At 40.4% G+C, this 24,008-nt stretch overlaps 5 protein-coding genes across 6 annotated transcripts; all 5 read left to right on the top strand.

Moving 5' to 3' along the window:
• The first annotated feature begins 593 nt into the window (after window positions 1–593).
• On the top strand, window positions 594–4,221 carry LOC118427713 (calmodulin-4-like). The gene is made up of 4 exons (XM_035837625.1): window positions 594–807; window positions 1,556–1,685; window positions 2,168–2,305; window positions 4,022–4,221. Exons 1-4 carry the CDS (start codon window positions 746–748, stop codon window positions 4,193–4,195), a joined length of 504 nt encoding a protein of 167 aa, XP_035693518.1. The 5' UTR covers window positions 594–745; the 3' UTR covers window positions 4,196–4,221.
• Window positions 4,222–5,622: 1,401 nt separating this feature from the next.
• LOC118428330 (uncharacterized protein DDB_G0290587-like) lies at window positions 5,623–8,793 on the top strand. The gene is made up of 3 exons (XM_035838382.1): window positions 5,623–6,053; window positions 6,690–6,933; window positions 7,393–8,793. The coding sequence occupies exons 1-3, from the start codon at window positions 5,811–5,813 to the stop codon at window positions 8,097–8,099; spliced, it is 1,194 nt and encodes a 397-aa protein (XP_035694275.1). The 5' UTR covers window positions 5,623–5,810; the 3' UTR covers window positions 8,100–8,793.
• Window positions 8,794–10,545: 1,752 nt separating this feature from the next.
• On the top strand, window positions 10,546–12,940 carry LOC118427908 (polcalcin Che a 3-like). 2 transcript variants are annotated; one of them, XM_035837872.1, is made up of 4 exons: window positions 10,546–10,691; window positions 11,315–11,465; window positions 11,792–11,929; window positions 12,718–12,940. In XM_035837872.1, exons 2-4 carry the CDS (start codon window positions 11,343–11,345, stop codon window positions 12,883–12,885), a joined length of 429 nt encoding a protein of 142 aa, XP_035693765.1. In that variant the 5' UTR covers window positions 10,546–10,691; window positions 11,315–11,342; the 3' UTR covers window positions 12,886–12,940. The 2 variants fall into 2 exon arrangements, with proteins under 2 accessions (XP_035693765.1, XP_035693766.1); XM_035837873.1 differs by lacking the exon at window positions 10,546–10,691 and having other exon boundaries at window positions 10,843–11,465.
• Window positions 12,941–16,266: 3,326 nt separating this feature from the next.
• LOC118427502 (calmodulin-like) lies at window positions 16,267–18,972 on the top strand. Its single transcript, XM_035837334.1, has 4 exons — window positions 16,267–16,376; window positions 16,939–17,061; window positions 17,383–17,523; window positions 18,377–18,972. Exons 2-4 carry the CDS (start codon window positions 16,945–16,947, stop codon window positions 18,542–18,544), a joined length of 426 nt encoding a protein of 141 aa, XP_035693227.1. The 5' UTR covers window positions 16,267–16,376; window positions 16,939–16,944; the 3' UTR covers window positions 18,545–18,972.
• A 2,259-nt stretch (window positions 18,973–21,231) lies between these two features.
• LOC118428217 (calmodulin-like protein 4) lies at window positions 21,232–22,194 on the top strand. The gene is made up of 2 exons (XM_035838225.1): window positions 21,232–21,368; window positions 21,620–22,194. Exons 1-2 carry the CDS (start codon window positions 21,234–21,236, stop codon window positions 21,818–21,820), a joined length of 336 nt encoding a protein of 111 aa, XP_035694118.1. The 5' UTR covers window positions 21,232–21,233; the 3' UTR covers window positions 21,821–22,194.
• Window positions 22,195–24,008: the final 1,814 nt, after the last annotated feature.

Here is a 24,008-nt window from a genome sequence, read left to right as displayed (position 1 = left end):
ACACCCTCAAGTTTGAACAAAGGTATTAATGATTTTTCCCGGATTGGCCGAAGTAACCAAGACGTCGTCCTTGAGTCTTCAAGGTCTAAAGGATTTCAAAAAGGTGAGAGTGACCTACAATCAGTACTATAGTAGTGACACCGTAAATTTTCATCACAGATGCATGGTAATCATTGGGATTTAGACACTGTAATGCAATGCCGTGCAAATTTATCATTCTTAGGAAATCTCTTTCTGGTCATACCGACTTGCAGAACAACATTACACGTAACATTTCAAAATGGCGGTGTAACTTTAGCGCAAGATTCACTATGCATTACAGCAAACTTCGGTACCAATACGTGCTTTCCATTTATTACTTACGGATACAGTAAAAATGGAGGGTTATCCTTGACTTCCATATTTAAAGTTGGAACTTGTGTAATGGAATATACTGTAAGCGTTTGGCTACAAAGAATAGTTGTCTACACCGAGTAAGCCTAATCTATAGGACATTTCCGGGTTCTGACTTCATGGTTCATTGGATTGACGTATAACTATTAGGAGTCCTGTCTTATATGAGCAGTTCTACACTTTCCTTTAGTATAAGGCAACGATTTTATTAAATATATATACATATATCTTTCATCAAAAGAAAACAAATACCTCAATACAAGAACTATTCACATTTCTAGTTTACGGAACATACAAGTAGCTTTTTTGGTGACGCCTTAGGAGCGGAGCGCTTTTGTCAAAGGTCCATGTGATGGCCGGGCTGTGTGATTCAAATAAGCCGACCGCACCATCGGCTCCAGTCCCAACTATCAGGTTGGTTATACAGCTATCATTTCAAATGGTTTGACGAATATGATTTTAAAAAGCTTGCATATAGATGTATTAACTTGTGAGGTTTGATTCACCGTTTTAACTGCGACCGTTTCTAACGTCTGTAAACCACACGGTGATGTTTATCCCTTCCTAAAGTATTAGAGAGGAATGGTCAATAACAGCTTAACGCTATTGTAAAACCAAACTTTTCCGTCTGTGCCAATGCTTTATAGCAGCATCCTCCAACGCACGGTCCTCAACGGCTAGCTAACTCAGCCTATTGGCGTTTCGTCACGACTGTGGTCCCTCTGCGTAGGAGAATGTATAGTAGTTGTTTTAGACACTTGGCTTCGCATGCGGCTTGGGACTCCTTCTCCATTGAGAAAAAATATCCTCAACAATTTTCAAACTTAGTAAAATCAATCTTTTATATGTCGATGACTGTTAGACATAGACAATAAGTAAAGAATTTTCAGTCACTGACAAAAGATAGCGGATGCCGTTTGACCGTTTGGAAAATGTACCCAGTTACTTGCGTGCATGTTTTGTCTAATCTCGAACCAGATCCACGGTGCGTAATGTATAGTTACTGTATCAAACTTCCCGTTGCCCGTTTGACTCCCTTGGCCGGTTACACTCCTTGGCCAGCTTTGATACTATCTTATGGCATCGTAGGATCTGCTTGGAGATTATGTTTTGTCTACAAAAAGGTTACTTTCACCATTATTCTCTTGTCCCATCGTCTTAGAGTCACTTCCCCAGACGTTGAAGAAATCTTCAGAAAGTTTGACATCAACAAAGACGGCTACATCAGTACTTCTGAGCTGGAGGACGCTCTCTGGGATCTTGACGCGGTACCAACGGAAGGACTGATAAAGGTATCTGATAAATCCTTTATCCGCGGGGTAGCCTTTATCTGTTGTTTTAAAAAACAGTGTTTTCATGTATATCAATTCGACCTCACGATGGCTTCAAATTGCAATACTTTCAATATATGAAAAAATATTAGTTGTATTGCAGTTTGACACCATCACCGTCTGTCGGGTTGATGTCTCTAAATACCCTATTTTCAAAACTAACGGATAAAGGTTACCCCGCGGATAAATGTAAACTACCGTTAGCAGAAAAACGTAGCTGCGGTGCGAAATGTAGCCAGTTAGTATTCCCCTGATGAAGCTGACAGACGGTATCCGGAACTTCGACTGATAATAAAACATTACAAATTATAATAAAACACTCAGTTTGTACAAATAACCTCGTTATCTTGTTGGAGAATAATCATATATGGCAGTAATGATAATGTTCTTTTTTGTTAATGTATTTTGACCATACATGTAATTATTTTTACCATATGTTGAAGGCAATCATGGACCAGTACTGCAGACACGGTAACGACCAGCTGGATCTGGTGGAGTTTGACACGCTTGTTGCAGACTTTAGAAGCATCGGCAATGTGGACCCAGAAACACTCCTTAAAACCTTCAACAAAATGGACAAGGTACGACGGCATTTACTATATCGTACTATGCTCTTTCATATATCACAAATACACTCCCTTCCCCTTCCTATAAGCCTGGCAACATTTATGCTTTAGTTCAATGCGAAAAGCCTTGAAGAAAAAATGCTGTTCAACCTGGAAACGAACACCCAACCAAGTTTAGCCTAAAAGCCACAAGGTGTCCTATTTGGCCCACACAGACCGTTGACTACCCGGCGGGGCATTGGTTCGGCAATGTAACTGTAACTAATGGTGCGGTCCGGTGTCCCTGGATGAAGCCCTAGTCAGGCAACAAATTTGTCCAATTGGACTACCAGATACCACAGTGGTACCTCTCGTTATGTTCACGACTAGGTCACGGCGTTTATCTGTTGCCGGGTCCCGGGTTTACTTTTAACTTTTAACTGCAAATCTTTCTTAAAAGGAATCCAGGGGTCCGGCCGTTGCCCAAAATAGCCCGGTAGCCGGAGGGAGTCCCACGGGGTCATGTAACGGTCACTCCCAAAAGTTCGGAAAAACAGCCCGTAAACTTCCCAAAAGGGACCTGTTCTTTTCCAATGGGACCGTGTACGTAGCATTAAGCCCCGGTCACAAAGCGCGTACGATTTCTTGCGATGGTATATTCCGCATATCGTACGATGAGCGCAGTAAATCGCAGCAAAATCTTAAGCAAAATCAGCCATCGCAATGCATTGGATGATGTTCAAAATTTTTCCAGCGTCGTACGATTTTTCACTTGTGTCTCTTTTGAATAGCCGCCTGGCCGCTTTTGTGCTTCTTTAACCAACAAAATGTGGACTTAGCTGTTGAATACCTTCCTATAATATCTTTAACTGTAAAAATGAATTAAAAGAGACCATGACAACAAGAATATTACAAGAAAAGTTCAAATCAAGCGTGAGTACTGGTATGATCATCTCGGCCTGCTTGCCGGATCTACGTGTCAGGCTCTTTCGAAGATCTTATCATGATATGCTATCAACAAAAAGATGCCATCATACAAAAATCATATCATAAGCATTATATCATATATTTCCGACTCATAGAGCCTGCCTCTATGTTCGAGTTGTCCCCATGGTTATTACGATTATGGTAAACTGACCCAAGACCGACGAGAGCTTAGAATTGATCTAATTATAAACTCACGTGCATGAAGCGATCAAACAATTGTCTGCATCACCTGTGCGGGGCGCGCTGTTCTCTGGTTGCGACTGTGGCAGTTGCGACTGATGTATTTTCCCTTTTCGTCAATATCGACAATATCAGGGAAAACTGAAACCATCACAACATGCTAACAATTCATAAATCTATAACCTCATCAGTAGACAAAAATTGCCGTAATGAAGTGTGCTATGGGGGCATATAAAATCCTACGACGATAGCGAAATTTTGAACATGTTCAAAATCCATTTCAGCTCTATTTTTCGTCATAGGACGCTCCCCGATTTACTGCGATTGACGCAGGTACGCTCTTATGACCTCATCGTACGATGCACTACGCGCTTTGTGACCACGGCTTTATATATTTAAACCATTGCTTCCGATTTTCCCCCGACTTACGACGCACTGCGCTCATACTGCGCATCGGAAGGAATCGCAAGGAATCGTACGCGCTTTGTGACCGGGGCTTTAGTGGTAACTCGTAACATGTAAAGATAGTATCATCCTCACAATGATGAGTATCATCCTCACAATTGCAACGCTTCTTCCATTCAGGACGGCAGCGGGTTCATAGACCTTGAGGAGCTGAGACAGGGACTTCAGGAATATTTCCGTGACGAGCCGGTGACAGAAGACATCGTACAAACAATCATGGACACCGTGGACAAAAACAAGGACGGAAAGATCAGCATTGTGGAATTTGTAAATTTCCTAAACCTTTCAGTATAGATAATAAAGAAATATATTCCCTTTTACTTTGCAAACGTAAACCTTTCACATATTTTGAGGATGATAAAGGGAAAGTAATACATCAATTCATTACTTCGATTTATACACACACATATATATATATATATATATATACATATATATATATTGAATGATAAAGTAATCGTAGACAGTTTTAAGACTGAGCTGTCCAATAATTATTACAATAATCTTTATTGACGCGACAAAAATACAGCGACTTTCGTAAGGTCTACATGTATAACAACTACTTACAGTACAACTAAACACACATATACGGATATCTATAGGTATGAATAAATCAACATATAGGGCCGGGTCTAGCATGTCATTTACACTATTGGTATAAACATTCGTGGATATATTTGCCTACTTGTACACAGTGAGGATTATCGCCTCCAAGAATGTAGTTAAGTTTATCTATCGAACAGAGAGTAGCAAATTCTTTAGATCAAGCGGAAAGTAATGTGAACAGATCTGTGCGTTTATCATTATATCGAGAACAATCCATGACAAAGTGACGTTCGTCTTCGATCTCTTGACCTAACAGCTAGCTGCACCGATGGACAGACAATTGATGGCTTCCTCAGAAGAGCGCCCTCTAATACTCAGCGAGAGTTGTAGGTTATCTGCTATCACAGATTTTACGTCGACGAGGGTTAGATATAAAGCCAAAGGCTTATCCAAAGATACGCCAAAAAGCAGTTACTCATTAAGCAGCTGGACATGATTTTGGAAACGGTCAGACGTCTCAGACAATCATCCGGTGTTTTTGGTCAGTGACACTGAAGAAACGTCTGACCGTTTCCAAAATCATATAAAGTTGCTTGTGTAATTTTTTTTGGGGGGGGGGGGGTATGACAGGTTTTATAGTGCATGGTGTGAATGTGCAATCCCTATGCCAGGATTGAGCTCGGTCTGCTTTGAAATGACGGACACTCCTATAAATAGCCCAGGACATTCCTTGAACCGCTGCCATGAGCTAACGCTTTGATGAAAACCATCTGAAATTTTGTTTATGTCTTAAAGTGATGTCAACTCTAAACGACCTGTAACAAACTTTAAGCCAAGAATAATAGAGTGTAGAAAAGTAGAATGAAAATGTTCATTTTACATTTCAAAGAAACAAACAAATAAACAAACAAACAAACGGACAGAAATATAAGACGGTTTGAATAGTGTCATTATTAAAAATACACAGCCATGCATATATTGCTGCGATTGACCCAATACAACTATGATAATCTGAGTGACACCAACAGTATCTTCAAGAAAGTTATGAAGACAAAAACCCTTCGAATAAGTCAGGAATAAGAGACCGACGTCTTTCAATCGCCAGCACTTCCCGTACGTATATTTGACAAAACACGGCCTAGCGTGAAAGCTTATCTTGTTTCTCTGTAAATGGAGGTCATATCATAGCCCCTGGAAGCACTAAGTGGAATGGCAAATTTAGGGCAGTGCCACACTGAGTGCGCGACTTGCTAACGCAGCAGAAAAGGTCAATGAACCCAACCCTTAAGTACACTGTGAACTGACAGGACCCAGTTTAGTTTGTCAGCTTCTTGGAATTGTGTCAACCACCTTGGAAGAAAACATGGCGCACTTGGGTTTTCTCCTGGCCCTCTCGGCTGTTGTTTTTGTCGTTGACGGTCAGAGATTCGGGGAGATCTCCGGTGGAAAATGTCCGGACCTCTCGGTGAAGGCAAACTTGAGCGTGGAGAGTTACATGGGACGGTGGTACGAGATCGCCCGCTTCCCGGTCGCGTTCGAGCGACGACTGAAGTGTGCTGAAGCCGAGTACTACATGCACAGTCATGGCAGACACGGCGGTATCAAGGTAGGAAATAGCTCCCAGTGCTTGTGTCTTTATTTGTAACAGCATAATTTCCTTCCCGGATATAACCTATACTGTTGACTTGTATTTATCAGATTTGGTCTTTCTTTAACTACAAAATTTTTAATGAGCATTTATTCACCAGGTTTCTTCAACGGAATGGTAAAATCTTAATCCTTTTCTACACTGTTCTACATTCATATTAAAAGTCATCTATTGTGTAGCCGATATAACCGTCTTTCGGTGTAACGATCCAACTTAGCCATAGGAACTGGTATGATGTATTTGAATGTTGAAGTGACCATATGCAATAAACACTAACATCAATTAGAAAGTTCATCTGAGTTGATAAGATACATAATGAAGAGATAAACTATTCTGTAACACAAATATTGGACTCACCGGAATTTGAGTCGCTCAATCTTCTGGATCGTGGATGTCCGACTCAATCACTGTGGAGTTTCTGCATGATGTGACAATGGGTCAAATCAAGGACCTCCTTGGTCAAATGTAGAAAGTTGATATCGCCTCTCGTTCCAGTTAAGACAAGGACTAACATGCACGTATATCTCATACGTCTAATGCAGTGAAAATTAAGACTTTCGTATGTTTCTTTTTCTTTTCTTTTCTTCACCTAAGGTTTTTACCAAAGGTATAGACGGACATGGCCACGTCACGAAGGCTGTAGGTCGAGCCTATGTACCGGATCCTAAGGTGCCTGCGAAGCTGTCGATCGGATTCTCCCGTTTCCTCCCGAAAGGCCCGTACTGGGTCCTGGATACAGACTACAGCAGCTATGCGGTGGTCTGGTCATGTATCAACATCGTCTGGGGTCTGTTTAAAGTGGAGATGGCCTGGATTCTGGGGAGAGAGCGGGCACTGGGTCAGTAGACAGGCCGTGCTGAAAGATTCGGTGTGTGTGTGGGGGGGGGGGGTGCTTACAAGATTTGATAAACAATTTGAAAGACTGAGAATAGCCTACCTTAAAAATTTACGAATACAAAAAATAGAAAGAATTTCTCTGCAAAGTTTTTTTTTCTATACATCATGTCTGGGCCCGAAGTCCAGCTAAATTTCTACCTCTGCCAAATACTTGCCCAACAATGATTGGGGTTTTACAGTAGATTTCAAGATTCAACATGACCATATTGAATTTCTCAGTGAAGCCTCCATCGAACTACGTCCAATTTAAAAACTTTACTCAACGAACAAACAGAGTACCCCGCAAAACAAACATCTGGCGGATCGAGCAGAAATTTGGCGCTACACCAGGAAAGGCAATTTTTAATACATTTCTTGAACATGCCCTAATTTGAGACCTTGTGTCTATGTGTTTGTGCAGATGAAGACATTATGAAGGATATCGTGTACGAGTTGACAGAGATGGGGATCGACGCTGCCTTGTTCCGTATGACGGACCAGACTGACTGTCCAGGGCTCCCCACCACAACCGCAGTGCCTCCCTCTAACATCACATTCACCCCAATTCCGTCTAACACTACAACCAATGTTACAACACCGGTGCCACCTTCCACCAACGTAACCACACCAGTTCCATCTAACACAACAACTAACGTTACAACACCACCTCCAACTAACGTTACAACACCACCTCCAACTAACGTTACAACCCAAATTCCGTCCAACAGTACAACTAACGCTACAACAGCATCTCCTGCCAACATAACCACTTCTATTCCGTCTAACGGTACAACAATTGTTACAACACCTCCGCCTCCAACCAACACAACCACGCCAATACCATCTAACACAACGACCAATGTTACAGAGACACCCTCAACCAATGTTACCACTCAATACCCATCCAATATCACTACTAACATTACCGAAATGCCACCAGACTTCAACACTACTACGCCTCTGAACGCCGCCACCACCATCGCCTCTCGGAAAGGCACACCCACCGCCCGGACCAACTTGCCGTGTCGTCGTAAGAAGAACAAGAAAAGGAAGAACTGTTCTCCTTCGTATCGGAAGATTAAGAATATGTCTCGCAAGCTTAAGAACAAGAGTCCGTATAATGAGTGAGTGAAAGAAGAAAAAATACTTCGAAAATGCTACGTCATAATGTCAAGCTGGCTAATGGAAATGTCAAAACATGATGAAACGCATGTGTACAACAAACATAACACAACACAATATACTCTTAAGCGCACAATTAGATCTTTAATCTTATGTATTCATAGTAGTAAAATTAGATGGTAAATTTGATGACTGTGATGATGATTGTGATGATAATGGTGAAAATAAGAAGTGACCGTAGATGAATTTTGACTCCTTCAACTTCATATTACATCCACTATGCCAATATAGCCAGCTATAAAACTCGTAGGTAAGTTTGATAACAAATTATACACATAAATTGGTTTATCATACATATATTGTATCATCATTTGTATAAACATTGACAGTTCCATATACAATACAATCGTCAAAGGTTGTCATCTGCTATATGACAGTAAACTTTTGTTGACACAAAACTCAATGTACCCATAATGACGTTGCAATGTATCGGTAAATTTGTGGTCAATTAAATCATGGTATTATGACGTAATTGTTGTGAGTTATCACTATTATAGTCTATTTTATCAAAACCCATGGTCGCATCTAATCCTTGCAATACAGCTGTAGTTGGGACACTTCTGTTGATGTTTTCAGTAAATATGTCCTATCAAGGAGGTTGTATCACCTCCTTGGTCCTATGGAACTTTGATAGGTCATAATTGACACAAATAACACCAACAGATGCCTTCAGCGGTGAATTGAATGAAGACCTTTATTGTACAGTTTTGCCCAACCGAGCTAAGTACAGGTCACAACAAGTCAGGATATATACATGTAAAAGTATCACAAATCTAGTCTAACACAAAAGTTCGGCTTCTTCTCGCTTCTTGGTAATGGTGAAAATGTAGGACTGTATGTAAATAAATGGTGGCCTGTATTTTACCAAGGAGGTTTACCTTGATAAAACCTCCTTGATTCTACATTGAATTTATCCTACAACACACGTGCTGAAGTCTTAAAGGAGTACAAAAACTAGAGTGACGGGACTAATACTAATCTTAAACATGGGTTCCATAACTACTCTAACAGAGGTAAGGGCTTTTTTTAATTGACGTCAATTAAACATGGCCGCCGCCACTGGTAACCACGCACTCAACTGTATCTGGTTGTCTGTTCTACATGTACGCCCATGACGCATACCGGCTGTGTTTGAAGGCTTCTAGGGAACGCCCTGGCATTTTTAGCTGGGTATATTGCAAAGATATTCGAATTGTAGTGCAAATGCCTTTTAATGAGTTTAAAGTCAAAAGATTCTTTTGAAGTAGGATACACATTTCATCAACTCTTCAGTCGTATACATTTTACAGGACATTGTTCTATCTCTCTCTCTCCCTCTCTCTCTCTCTTTTCATACAAACTAAGTGACGAAGCATCACACTCAAAACTATGACATCACAGTTGTCGAACCCAGACATGATGTCATTCCAACCCCAATCCAGAACACCCCCATTCGAACCCAAACCATCCCGAATTGGGAAGTGATCCTTTCAACTTGAAAAAAAAAAACGTTTTGTCGTGCAGAAAAGAAATATACTAAGCACACATACTTAATTTCTATCCTGACACTTTTCCTAAACAAAGCATAAACATTATCTGTGGTACTACCGACAAGAAGGACTTAGTGCTTATTGGTGGATTGATTGCATATTACGAAATAGACCTTCACATTATACATTACTTCTGCTCGACCGAGCATATGTTCTGGGTCAGTACATTCTATAATTGTGCCAGGACTGTGTTCTAGTTCGCTATCAGCAAGTCAAACCTATATTCTAGACCACGATACTCGTATCTTTGTACACATGTCTTTGTTATCACGGTTCTAAGTCAAGTTGGGCAGATAAATGTCAGTAAACCTAGAGGGCCTGCAAAGGAGGCTATTAGTATGTATATGTAAGTGACCTTGCGGACGATGACATCACTCGAGCAGCAACACAATAGACTATGTGAAGACCTGAGATGTAGCTTTAAAGGACACAATTAATGTAGCTATCTGTTTTGTTATAGCACATGAAAGACTCTTTTTCTACTGTCGTACCCCAATAACAAAGAAATGCGTATACATACGTTTTATATATTAAAAGTCAACATACGTGCCTATACAAATGCATGTGTGCATATAGCGAACTAGTGTAGCTATAGATCTAGATACAAAGATACAATGTATTTCACAAGAAACACTCAAGTTCTTCGTACCTCAATTGTCTGTTATATGCTTTTGTTGTATCGACTACTAGTTGTTCCCCACCTGTATAGAGGTATTGAGTCGTGTCATGTTTTTATATGCCGCCATTGTTAATCTCAATAAAAGGTCTATTTCTGGATTCTATTACACAAACATTACGATACGCATGTGAGCACCACTCAAAACAAATTATGATATCATGCATATCAAATCATCTTTTGTGTTTCAGAACACCTCAATTATCCAAAGTGCCAAATAAAGCCACCCGATATCCCAACCACACCCATACTTACATGTAATACCCTCGAACATTCGCAGTGGTGTGACGATATCTTCATCCTCACTTCAGACGCGTATCTTATTCTCTAAAGGTAAGTTTGGCTTTATATAGAATGTATGAAACATACATATGTACGATTGAAATAAGCAACCTTGCGTAATATACATATATTTAGCATTGTTGCTTATTTTGTAAAATCAATGGATGTATGAAATATATTCATTAATTTAGTACTAGTGCTATCTTAACGGGTCCCGAAAATGTGTGCATGTGCTTGTGCTTGTGTCCAGAGAAACCAGTACCGTTAACCAGCACGGATGGCCTAGTGGTTAGGGTTGTTGACTCAAAGCCTCGAGTTCCAATACCTGACAGGTCCCGAACTATTGTACGCTTGGTAAAGGCACTTAAGCTAATTCGTTTCTCACTCGACTCATGCGAAAACAAATTCCATCGGATAGGACGTCAAATGGAGAGGTCTCGTGTTTTGAAGAGAGACATATTTGGGTACGTTAAAGAACCCACCATACTTAAGGAAAGTGGTTGGGCACCAGTATGATTGGATCAAATAAATTTGTCAAGATATGCAGCTTGTACTGTTTAGACGTTCAGTACAAACCTAGTGTGTTACGCCCTGTTTGTCGGATATTCGATACAAACGAGCAAAGTATAAATTGTTCAACTTCGCGTTACCCGCTTGTATTTCTTAAAACACAGACTTGTCGTTGACCGAGCCCAAGACACCATGGCGAACCCAGAGACTGTTTTCAAGAAGCATGACGTCAACGATGACGGTAAAATGAGCTCCAAAGAGCTGGAGACAGCGCTGAAAGAGCTGGATGTGACGGCCAGTCCCCATCTTCTTAAGGTATGGATTGGCGCTTCGGTTTTTAGTCTTTATGATGACAACATATTTTTGATAATAATGATAATAATCTTTATTGCATATCCTTTCCCCAGGGGATAAATGCATAAGAGACAATTGTTTGTTAAACTAGAAGCGTCAGTCCTAAAAAAACTTTACTCGTATTTTCATATTGTCATACTTACATGGCAGAAATTACATTCGTGAAAATTTGAACTTATAGCCTAGCAAATAACACAGCGGCCGGTATAAACACCCGGAATACTAACGGATCGGATAAAGTAACATGAGTGGTAACAATTTACTTAATTTTTGCATTGTGACTGCAGGAAATCATGGCACAATACGACAAGGACAAAAACGGCTTTTTGGAGTTCTCTGAGTTCAAGAAGGTCACTGCCGACCTGAAGGCGATCCAGGCAGCTACTGTTGACGACACTTACGAAATCTTCAAGAGCTTTGACAAGGTGAGGAATATATTCTCCATGATAGTTTTCTCTGTTAGAACACAATCATGAAGAATAGGTACAGCAATGGGAGAAACAGCGATCATCGACCCATTGCCATACTTGTCCGGCGAAGGACACCTACATGTACTGATCTCTTATAGAACTGTCAATTGTTAAGTACTTTATGGTCCAACTTTGAAGTCCCCAAATCCCCTAAAATTGCAAAGATTACGCTCAATGCCATTGCTTTATTGCAATTTCTGTGTCACTGGTATACTAAATAACATAGATAGCAAAATAACCTATTAATTATTTTTATCACTTTTATCAATTGCAATGAGTTTGTGTATATCATTTAAGAAGAAGATAAAGTAACATTAACCCTTAGTGAGTACAAATAGGTAAATTTGTCAAAGAATGTTTAGACTTTAAGAGAACCAGTGATGTAAACGATATGCGAAACTCCAAAAGTTGATATCTTTTTTGTATTTGTTTGTGACTCACTTTGTTTCTACTTCTGTTTGTATGTATAGATTTTATTTTGATTTTATCTTATTGAGATTCTCCATGTGCATATACAATGGAAGGTATGGCGAAACAGGTGTCAGAAGACGCCTTTTCAAAGCCACCATACCGAAATCTTCTTTTTTGTGTGGCTTTGTTGTTCGGAGTATCCGTCTCCTAGGAGGACTTCCGACCACGTCCGACTTCCGATGTAAGGGGTTCCTCCTACCCCTGTAGAAGTCATTACGATAGTAATGTAGATTACATTATTACAATATCATGTGTCAAATTTGCCCATACAGGATGGAAGCGGCTTCATAGAGCAAGCCGAGCTGAAGGATGCGCTGGCGATGATGGGGATAGGGAATGACGAGAACACCATCAAGGCCATGATGGTCGCTGCTGACACCAACAGGGACGGCAGGGTCAGCATCATCGAGTTCGCCAAGATTGTCGGGCATGGCAAGTAGGACAACAAGTAGCAGGGCGGTGTACAAATGACCCTCTTATACTTGAATGTAAGTTCATCTGTGACCGTAGTCAACATTGGTACAAGTTTAAACCGTATATCCGTACACAATATAAAGCGCTTACCAACAAGCTTTTGATCAGTCCTTTGATCCTATCAAGTTGAAATGACTCAAAGCCTATGTCACACATCCAGACCGGAAGTGTGACGTCAGCAAAGGGTCAAAGGTGTGACTTAGGCTTTGGGTCATTTCAAGTTGATAAGGATCAGAGGACTGATCGAAAGCTTGTTGGTAAGCGCTTTTTTGTGTACGGATGTATATGGTTTAGAATTGTAACATAAATGACCATCTTGTTTTGTGTCACTTATCCTTTATACCACTAATGTTTCACTTTTAGCAATAAAGATTATCATAGTGTTTGCATGCAAAATAAGAGCTATCAAGCTGGTTGGGCCATACTGATTGGATTATATGGATGACATACTCTAGGCACCGTACATGATGTGAGCGTGCAAAAAATTATTTATGGAGAGTCGGGCAAATAGAACGTGTGAAATCTAAGTGATCGGGAAGTGTAAACAATTCACAAAAACTAAGGAGACGGTATGATACCGTATTTTCATTCTTTCATTTTCATTTTGTTCACTTTGGAACACTTTGATCAGGGCTCGAAATACATTTTTTGCTTCTTTTTTTTTTTTGCTGGTACATACGGCAAAAAGTACTTGGACCAAAACATCTTACGTGCACTAAAAACATATAAATAAGGTATTCTACAACATTAGTGTCCATTCGCCTTTTTTGTAATACACAATAATGATAGCATTTATTTGCTAATTTTGATGCTCCCATGATACGAGTTATAGTATGGTCGTCAATTGATGAGTGTTCGGGTGTCATCCATATAAACAAGTTAATGTCGCTTTTGTTGAACATATAAATGCATGTTTAAGGTACCTGTAATTTCATTGAAAAGGTTTATTTCACCTGGAACAAAGACGCTTAACCATCCAGCATGGTAGACAATGATTACGTCATAGTCACGTGAGTGCAATCAAGATATGTGAAGGCGAGATAGAACACTGCCGGTAAAAATGTCTATAAAATATCATAAGGAGTCATTAAGCTGGTCCCCTTCGTAGACTTTTTGACGCGCCGGTAGAAACTATCTCTACCAACGTGAAAACAATCTCACATAGCGGATTTCCACACACTTCTGTTGATTGTACGGTGTCCCAAGGTTAGATAACTTTGCATCGATGCACCACTTGGATAATTGCACGAAATACGCTAACGAATGGGATATGCAATTAAACGGCTTCTATTGTACTATGTTATATAACCACATGGTTTACCATTGATTGTTTTCATGCACTTTTTGTATGGACCATTAGAAGCCATAGTTGTTACCCATAAGGCTGACCATGTTAACAGTGGTTGGTTATATTGAATACAAGAATGTTTCCAAAATAAATTTCTGGTCAAAATACAACCGTTGTCCTAAATATGTGAGGCACCTTGAGTTTGAAACAAATGTCAGTTTAATGTTGTTAGTTTTAAACATCTGCATACAGGCAATAGCAGATATTATTGAGCTAGTTTAACTGTAATATCCAACACAGCAATGGATTGTTCATTCTTTGACAAATACTGGTGCTGTTTAGTCGAAAATTTGGGTGAGTCCAATTTTTGTGTTGAATATCACAAGTTAAACTAGATTTTCAAGTTAATAGCAAATCCTCAATACGATGCTATGCCTTTTGATTGTTACAGTTAAGGCGGAAAATGGCCCCGCCCTTGAGGCGTCGCCATAAAATATAACAACAGAAGGAAGCCACCATCATGATAGCTTTGTGTATGAATCAAATGAAACTGAATAAAAAATGAAAAAAAATGAGTTGAACTATTCAAACTTATTGCATGTTTCACATACTCTTTGGTTCTATAGATATCAATACCAATACCTTGCGTCAATTGTACTTTGTGATATTCTTCCCCATGCAAACATGCTAACATCCTACAGTCTAACGTACATGCACTGGGGATGTTTAGTTTGTGATCTTGGATTCAGATGTAGTGTAGTACTTTGTGAGGCCACGATACATTGATACACAGGACAAAAATGACAACAAAAACCGAACTGCTTGTATTTCAAGGCTAGCCTATGAGACATTGCTAAAAGAAGACCCACATCAGACAATGGCCGACTGCACCCGGCTGAGCATTTAAGTGCGCATTACTTCTGCTCGACCTAACTTGTCATGTTTCAGATCAGTGCACCCTGTAATCAATATTGTTGTTGTCAAACATATAATTGAGATAATGCTCCTGTCAATTATGAACTTACACAGAGAGTTAGTCAAATCTACCACCGTAGAAAGAGTATGGCTACTATTTCAAGGCACTACTAGAAGTATATAATTTTCAAGATAAGCTAATGTTAAGTTAATTCTTGCAGTTATCATAACATTGAAAGGTAATTGTCGGGCATGTGGAGTCAAGGACTCGAACCACTGAGGCATGGCGATATCAGGAGATTTTCCCACGACCCTGGTACGTTTGTCGTACGATAACCTAATGACAAAAAGGGGGACCTAACGACCAAAAGGGGGGACATTCTGCGTAAAATCTGGCTAGATCACGTGACAGAAAATGGTGTCCTAGATCTACGCTTGTGTCATAGCCTGGTTGAGAATCCAAAACGTTTATGTCAAATGTAATCATGGGTTAAGCTTGTTATATAACGTACAAATCAACCCGTATGAGAGGACAACAGGTATTTTGAAGCACCTCATTTGATGTTTGCTTTGGGTGCAAGTAGACAATGGATAATTATAGCACGTTCCTCACACAAGGACGGAACGTGCTTCATTCAGGCGTACTCCATGCATATAGCAGTTACACGTTTCTGTGCATACAGCTGTGAAACACTTATTTCTACATGCCAAAATGTAGCTCTTTTCACAAATGAAATGAACATGTACAGATATGTAAACTACCAGTACTTACATTTCCAGAAATTCATTACAAACATGAAATACATTACATTGAAAGTAGAAGCAACAGTTAAAACACGTCAGCCATCTAGCACTGAAATCATGACCATAGCATGTCTAGAACACAAGATATCGAAACTAGAATTTCTGCTGCAGTATTGTAGAAAGCCGCCAGGAGGCCTATCGTCGAACATGAGCTTCGATTTCAAGAACCCTACCTTCCAAGGAAACATCAACATTCACCCACAAATTGTTGATACTAATAATAGTTATGGTGCATGGAAATCGAAATAAACACAGCCACATACAAATAAACAGTACCCAAAGCACATCCTTCTTGGCAAGTGACAACAGACATATTTCAAAACGCCCAAAGTGGTCGAACCACAGTTCAAAAATAATTACACACCACCCCACCTATATTCCCAAGCTCGAGTTGTCATTCACCCTCGTCATTGTCTTCTGAACGTGTGTCACAAAATCTAACCAGCAAAGGTGAGAGTTTGGTTCCTTACTAAGTATCAAAATAGCTCTGGCAACTTGTAGAAACTGTAATTATCGCAGATATTGGTTAAAACTATAGACTGCTTCAAAGTCAAATTTTCCTACTTGTAAAAAAAAAAAAAAAGGAGTGTCGTCGAGGTCAGTCATGTCTGAAAATCTATTCTTCTTGTTATTTGTCATTTGTTACATGTACTTGTATGGGCTTACGTGAAAACGTAACGTTTATCGTAAATATTTCTAGTTTGTTTGTTAACAATATACGTAGTTTACTGCTGAACATTTAAAAGTCACTGAACTTATTTGTTGTGTCACTGAAGCTTCCGTATGAAATCAGTATGAGTATATTATCCTGTGACTGAAAACTTTTTCGACTTCACTGGAAAAAGGTGACTAGAATTTGAGTGCGCTACCCACACATAAGATATAAAAGCCACATTTTGCCAAATCTATCAAATTTGCTGGCATTCAACCCCTTTATTGATGGTTAAACATGAAGAGAGGGTTGGGGGAGGGGCCTTTTGTGTTGAAGCGTTACTAATCACTTCACCCACAGGTCAACATGGCAGAAGCAGTTTTCAAAAAGTTTGACGCCAGCGGTGATGGCAAGATGGACGCAAAAGAGCTGCAGGCAGCGCTGAAAGAGATGGACGTGGCGCCAAGCAAGGATCTTCTTAAGGTACGGTGTACATCTTCTTAAGGTAAGGTACACTGGTGTGTTTTTATCTCCATGAAAAATGAAGAATATAGTTCTGGGTGTGTCTGTTCGTGTAGTCATTATTTCTGTAGTCAGCATAACTCAAGAACCTCTGGATGGATTACAATGATATCTGATGTGATAGTAGATTTGGGGAAGACGAAGGTCAGGGTCAATTTTGGGCCCCCTAACACGTGACCTTGGTACTGAGCAGAAATTCCGTTTTTTTTAAAAATCTTTTGACCTGGATGTGCTAAGGTTTTGATAGTAAATTAAACACTGGTTCCTCCCATGTCACCCCAGGCGATCATGGCCCAGTATGACAAGGCACCCAAAAATGGTCTTCTGGAGTTGAATGAGTTCAAGAACCTGGTTGCTGACTTGCAAACCATCCAAAATGCTAGTGTTGAGGAGGTCCTGGACACCTTTACCACCTTTGACAAGGTAAGGCAATAGAAATAGTCCTGTATACGCAGTGCCTAATTTGTCTTGTTGAGATTATACATGTACTACTTATTTCTAATATCCTGTCCTTCTTATATCATTATCTTTCTTAACAAGGAAGTAAAATAGAACAGGAGAAAAATGATTTTGGAGCGAGTGGAAAACGTGCAGATTATACCAGCAGGCGTTTACGTGTTTTGGGGCTTACTGGTGCAAGAAAATAACACGATGGAAGTAAAGGATAGTACATTTCACCAAGTTTCTTCAGTGAAACTCATTCTAAGTTAGTGTCGTAAATAATACATGAAGATAGGAAGTAGATGTCAGATACCCCATTAAACAGATTCCCTTGTAGCGAAATGGACCATTGTTTTAATCATTACCCACTCACAAGTTTTCGCATACAATACGAGTACGGTCCAGGTTCTGGTGCGGACCTGATCCTCTGGACCTGGACCGTATCTGGACCTGAATTTTCTGTACCGGCACCCTTGCTTACTTGCTGAAGGCGAGTCCTTCCGGTCTCGAGTTGTGATGGCAGCCCATATGTCTCTGTCAATCATTACTTGATGTAGGTTGTCAACTTCAAGGCCAGTGTCTTTCTTGAGTATGTCTATAAATGTTACTGTGGCCTACCCGGCCTCCTCTTTCCATGCCTGGGTGTCCAGAGAACCAGGTCAGCAGCTATTTCCTTGCTCCTAAGGCAGTGTCCCGCAAACTTTATTCTTCTAGTTCGAATCTTATCGGACAGTTATGGTATGCCAGCATACAAGACCTTGTTAGTGATATGTTGTGTCCAGTGGACAGTGTACCGGTACCCACCCCAAGTTATGTGTTGACTTAACCCGAACAGGATAAGAGTGGCTTCATCGAGCCTGATGAGTTGAAGGAAGTCATGACGTCACTCGGCATGGGAAGTGACGAAAACACCATCCAGGCCATGATTGCCATTGCCGACAAAGACGGCGACGGCAGAGTCAGCGTTGCCGAGTTTGCTAACATCATCGGGCACGGGAAATAGGCGCATAAGACATATAGCAGTGGACGGAGTGCTAAGTACTCTGTCCCCCTGTGGTGTCCACTTGCGAGCATACAATGATGCCATAGTGTTTAGAGGAATTCAGGTAACTACTTGGTGACAAAAATCGCCTACTGGAATATAGTAACGATTAAAGGAACGCTTCATGCTTCAAGTAAAAACTAAATGCAAGATTGAAGATGACATACTGATATTTCTTCGTCTCCATCTTCAAAGTACGTTTTTTATCGTTTAGATCAAGAAGGTATCAAGGAAAGATTGAATCCAAGTGTTTCGTAACGTCGAAGACATGAATAATTGCCATAAATGCGAAATTTGGCTCTCAGTAGGTAGAAAAGAAACACACGTTTTGTCTGTTACTTTTAATTGGATATGCTAATCGGTGCAAAATAAAATGGTGCTCTGCTCAACTGCCTGTTATTTGTCTATGTTCGTATGTGTTGGAGTATGAGTGTGTCTATGTATACGTGCCTGTATGTGTGTGCGTGTGTGTCTGTGTATGGTCGCGTGCATGCACGTGTCTATGTGCCTGTATGTGTGTGCGTGTGTGTCTGTGTATGGTCCCGTGCATGTACGTGTCTATGTGCCTGTATGTGTGTGCGTGTGTGTCTGTGTATGGTCCCGTGCATGTACGTGTCTATGTGCCTGTATGTGTGTGCGTGTGTGTCTGTGTATGGTCCCGTGCATGTACGTGCCTATGTGCCTGTATGTGTGTGCGTGTGTGTCTGTGTATGGTCGCGTGCATGTACGTGTCTATGTGAGTGCTTGTAGCCTGGAATCTACGGGTCTTTATCCACGACCACAAGGTCGCGGGGTAAAAGACAAAAAACACAATGAATCTTAATTAGAATCCAACAGTATCGTTCCCTCAATCCGCCCTATGATAATTCCTTGTAACATTAAATCTAAATCATAATCTTAAAGACAAATCGGCACTGAATCAAGAAATGGGAGAGCTATGAGTTGAAATTCGTCAACAGCTATGGACTCCATGGGTGTCAAACAAGGTCAGAAAAGTATAGCCATCGTTTGTAACTTTTGCTTTTACACTTTGCTTCTTTGTTGCATCCTCGGAAGCCGATTTGTGCCCGACATCGAGTTTCTTTGAAACTCAAGCCATTTAAAAAAAAAATATCAAAACTAGACGTTTTGCTGCAGTTTTGTAGAAAGCCGCCAGGAGGCCCATTATCGAACTTGACCTTCGTTTTCGAGAACCCTGTCCACCATCAACATTCATCCACAGCTTGTTGATTGTTATGGTGCATGGAAATAGAAATAAACACAGCCATATAAAAATAAACAGCACCCAAAGCACAACCTTACTGTCAAAGGTGACAACAGATATATTTCAAAATGCCCATTTAAAGTGGTCGAACCACAACTAAAAAATAACTAGAGCACATCATCCCGCGGCCCAGTTGTCATTCACCCTCGTCATTGTCTTCTGAACGTGTGGCACAAAATCCAACCAGCAAAGGTGAGAGTTTGGTTCCTTTACAAAGTATCAAAATAGCATTAAACAACTCGCACCAAATGTACTTGTAAAAAATACCGGATATTGGTTCTCTTTAGACTGCTTCAAATATTCCTATAATTGTAAAAAAAAAATCATATTTAATGTCGTCGAGCTCCGCCATTTTTGAAAAGCGAAGTCTCTTATTATCCGCCATTTACTGCATGTAATAACTATGTACTTGTATGAGTACAACCATTGGGTATTTTTGTCTTTTCTAGTTTGTTGGTAGTTTATTGTTGACCATTGAAAAGTCACTATACTTCCATATGAAAGCAGCATGAGTGTATTATCCTGTGATGTAAACCTTTTATGGCTCCACTAGAAAGAAGTGGCTAGAAACTGAGTGAGGTATCCGGACCTAAGATATAAAAGTCAATTTTCTTTGTACAATCTATCAAAGTACATAGAATTTTTGGTCTTATTGTTAGCCTAACATGATCATGAGAAGTTTGGGGGAGGTGCCTTTTGTGTGGAAGCGTTATTGATTATTTTTGATAACAGGGCAGCATGGCAGAAGCGGTTTTCAAAAAGCATGACGTCAACAATGATGGAAAAATGGACGCAAAAGAGCTGCAGGCAGCACTGAAGGAACTGAACGTCACTGCAAGCTCTGGCCTTCTTAAGGTACGGCATTGGTAGACTTTTAAAATCAGTGTGTTTTTTTTCTGTTGGCTGCCGGCTGGTGGGAATGAATAAACTCGTATTTTGCCATAACTATCATTGTTATTGTTATATTGTTATTGGGTCGGCAGACTACTCTCTCTTGGCAGCCATGGGATGAATTACGAGAAGCTTAGATTAGTACTAGGGTTTGACCCTCCAGTCCTATTGCCACACCTGGGGCAATAACTGACGTATTGAGGTCACCTGAGTGGTGCCAAATGAAAGCTCTCTCAAGAAACATTTGACAATCGTATTGAGGTCACTTGAGAGGCGCCGAATGGCAGGTCACTCTGTGAGTTAGCCCCGCTAACCCAGACTATTGTAAGCTCCTCGCAATTTAGCCCCTGGCTGTCAAGAGAGAGTAGTCGCGACCCACCCATTTACGGAACTTTCTACAATGTACCAGTCCCCACCCCTAAATGTTCAGAAAATGTTACGAAGTAAAACATAAAATCAAACAATGGTTCCTCCTATATGTCACCCCAGGCGATCATGATCCACTATGATAAGGCGCCCAAAAATGGGGTTCTGGAGTTGAACGAGTTTAAGAACCTGGTTGCTGACATGAAGGCCATCCAAAATTCCAAACGTGAGGAAGTCCTGGATGCCTTTTTCAAATTTGACAAGGTATTAAAGATGATGAAAATATTTGGCGTATGTACTTAATGTAGCGCCTAATTCAAATAGTTAAGATCATGCATGTAGGTGATTTTCAAGACGCTTTCCTCTTCACATATTGTCAGTGCCTTTCTTATTCCTTTTTGTATACTCTTCATGTATACCTAGTTTTGTACAGGCCATGGGTAAGGCTCTGTCTTGGAGAACGGTTAGTGCAATCATCTTATACACAATTATAATGTGTTACCTTTACCGAACAGGATAAGAGTGGCTTCATTGAGCCAAATGAGCTGAAGGAAGTCTTAACGTATCTCGGCCTTGCAAGTGGCGAAGAGATTGTCAAAACCATGATTGGTGTTGCCGACTCCAACAAAGACGGCAAAATCAGCATCACAGAATTGGCTAACGTCATGGGGCACACAGCAGTAGGCGCAGAAGACATACAACAGTGGACGGAGTAGTCTGTTCCCCTGTGGTGTTCACTTGAGGGCATACTATATGTCAGTATATGATGTCATCTTAGTGTTTAGAAGAATTCAGCTAACTACTAGATGAGAGAAATCAGCCATTGGTATACAGTAACGATATTTGTAATAGAATGTTTCCCTTTAGATGAACGCTTCATGCTTCATTCATGTAAAAACTTCAAAACAAAATGCAAAATGAAGAATTGGCATATTAATATTTCTTAATTACCATATTTTTAGAGTACATGTTCTAAATTGTTCCCATCCTCAAGGTTATGGAACCAAACAAAGTGTTTCGTAACCTCAAAGACATGAAAAATTGCCATAAAATGCTCTTGCCGCTCAATGCGTACTGTCAATGACGTTCGTTAAAAAACAACAATACATAGTTTGTCTTACTTTTGATTGGAAATGCTTACTGGTGCAAAATAAAAGGGTGATTTGCCCAATCGACTGATATTTGTGGTTTGTGTCTGTGTGTGCTCTCGTGTATGTACGTGTCTGTTTGAGTGCATGTAGCCTAGAATCAATGCTTTTTAGCTTTGGTCTGCTGCACAAGATCGCGACCTTCGGGAGCGGACCAAAGCTAAGTAAAACTAAAGCGGGTAGATTATTTCCAGGGTAGCGTCAAGGAGGTTGAGACGGGGTAGAGTACATGTGAAGTCAAGGTATACTGCACAGGAAATTGGAACTTGCGCAACAGACAAAAAAAGCACAATGGACCTTAATCTTAATTTAGAATCCTTCTCGTCCCATCAATCCATGTACAGGGGTGCCTACGCATTTGCACGAACTCTGTGAGATTCGTACGAACAGGTTCGTGGAAATCGCATAAGGTTCGTGCAAATTGCATAAGGTGTGTGTGTGTGTGGGTGTCACATAGTGATTCGTGCGAATCATATAAGGTTCGTACGTTTTCGCATAGAGATTCGTGCAAATCGCATAAGGTTTGTGGATTTTCGTATAGTGATATATCACATATTGTTCGTACAAATCTCATAGGGTTAATGCAAATGCTTAGGCACCCCTGATGTACCTATGATCATTCCTTATCAATCCTTATTAAAGACAAATCGGCAAAGAATCAAGAAATGAGAGAGCTTTGAGTTGAAATTTGTCAACATCTGTGAACTCTCTGGATGTGAAGTAAGGTCAGAAAAGTAGTCATCGTTTGTAACTTTTACTTTTTCACTTCGCTTTTGCTGAATCCTCTGAAGCCATTTTGTGCCCTAGTCCGAGTCTCGAGCTCTTTGAAAGTCAAGCCATTTCAAGACGACATATACCCACAGGTGTTGCCGAGCTAATTAAGATGAGTGACTGGCGTAAACACTATACAAGCTATCACAAAGACTGACAGCGTACATCAATGCGCCAGCCTTTGATCATCATATTAACGCACTAGACGCGAAAACAGATACTTTCAATAACGTTATCAAAAGAGGGTGTTATTCTACTGATGCAGGTAGAACTTTTCTTCGTCTTCGTTTGACTTTCTCATGTTTCAGTATGTGCCTCCAATCATATTGAATTATTCTTAAGAGTGACATACAATCCTTAAGTAAAATTCACTTAATTGGGCATTTTGACACCTTTTTCTTTAGGCAATATGTGGATGAAAAGAGCCTGATTATTTTTAATGAATATGTAGAGAAATGTTCTCTATGGATAGAGGTCCTTATCAGTTGTCAACCAGGTTCAAGACAGATCTTGTTTCAGCCGCACCAGTCCAGATTTGTGCTTCTATCAAACAGACGAGGTAAGTTTTCATCTCATAGCCTTCAAGAAACCGTGAAAGATTGTGATTTTTAAAGGCTGTTTAAGACGAGAAACATGTAACGTTACTTTGTTACCCTGGTAACCATTCTGAACAATTCTCAAGGATTGACTAAGACAGAAACAAAATTTCAGTCGTCCTTTCAAATTACTACCGGGCGTTAGAAACCAAACCGGTAAACATCCACCAGGTTCATTGTGCTACTCTCCAAGCAGAGGCAGTTTTCTCCCAGGTATCACACTTCCTCCTCCCTCTCTTTACAATATCTGTTGCAACGTCATCCTCTTCCTTTCTCTTCCCCCTACCAATGTTCTCTAGTTCTTCGCCCCTAGCGGCCCAGTCCCTTAATCTCTCTTGTGAACAGAGGTCTCCTTTCTACTTATTTCCCCACAATCTTCCTTCTGTCCC

Source organism: Branchiostoma floridae, chromosome 12, assembly GCF_000003815.2.
Source record: "Branchiostoma floridae strain S238N-H82 chromosome 12, Bfl_VNyyK, whole genome shotgun sequence".
Classification (NCBI taxonomy): domain Eukaryota; kingdom Metazoa; phylum Chordata; class Leptocardii; order Amphioxiformes; family Branchiostomatidae; genus Branchiostoma; species Branchiostoma floridae.
Note: the sequence above shows the minus strand (reverse complement) of the source record. Positions and strands in the feature narration are given on the sequence as shown.

Bases quoted from the DNA above. Each gene is read 5' to 3' on its own strand.
- LOC118428330 (XM_035838382.1), top strand. From the start codon at position 5,811: ATGGCGCACTTGGGTTTTCTCCTGGCCCTCTCGGCTGTTGTTTTTGTC. The intron at 6,054-6,689 runs GTAGGAAATAGC...TCTTCACCTAAG, and splicing joins GCAGACACGGCGGTATCAAG to GTTTTTACCAAAGGTATAGA. The intron at 6,934-7,392 runs GTCAGTAGACAG...GTGTTTGTGCAG, and splicing joins GGGGAGAGAGCGGGCACTGG to ATGAAGACATTATGAAGGAT.
- LOC118427713 (XM_035837625.1), top strand. From the start codon at position 746: ATGGCCGGGCTGTGTGATTCAAATAAGCCGACCGCACCATCGGCTCCA. The intron at 808-1,555 runs GTTGGTTATACA...CCATCGTCTTAG, and splicing joins GCTCCAGTCCCAACTATCAG to AGTCACTTCCCCAGACGTTG. The intron at 1,686-2,167 runs GTATCTGATAAA...CATATGTTGAAG, and splicing joins CAACGGAAGGACTGATAAAG to GCAATCATGGACCAGTACTG.
- LOC118427502 (XM_035837334.1), top strand. From the start codon at position 16,945: ATGGCAGAAGCAGTTTTCAAAAAGTTTGACGCCAGCGGTGATGGCAAG. The intron at 17,062-17,382 runs GTACGGTGTACA...ATGTCACCCCAG, and splicing joins CAAGCAAGGATCTTCTTAAG to GCGATCATGGCCCAGTATGA. The intron at 17,524-18,376 runs GTAAGGCAATAG...TAACCCGAACAG, and splicing joins CCTTTACCACCTTTGACAAG to GATAAGAGTGGCTTCATCGA.
- LOC118428217 (XM_035838225.1), top strand. From the start codon at position 21,234: ATGATCCACTATGATAAGGCGCCCAAAAATGGGGTTCTGGAGTTGAAC. The intron at 21,369-21,619 runs GTATTAAAGATG...TTTACCGAACAG, and splicing joins CCTTTTTCAAATTTGACAAG to GATAAGAGTGGCTTCATTGA.
- LOC118427908 (XM_035837872.1), top strand. From the start codon at position 11,343: ATGGCGAACCCAGAGACTGTTTTCAAGAAGCATGACGTCAACGATGAC. The intron at 11,466-11,791 runs GTATGGATTGGC...TTGTGACTGCAG, and splicing joins CCAGTCCCCATCTTCTTAAG to GAAATCATGGCACAATACGA. The intron at 11,930-12,717 runs GTGAGGAATATA...TTGCCCATACAG, and splicing joins TCTTCAAGAGCTTTGACAAG to GATGGAAGCGGCTTCATAGA.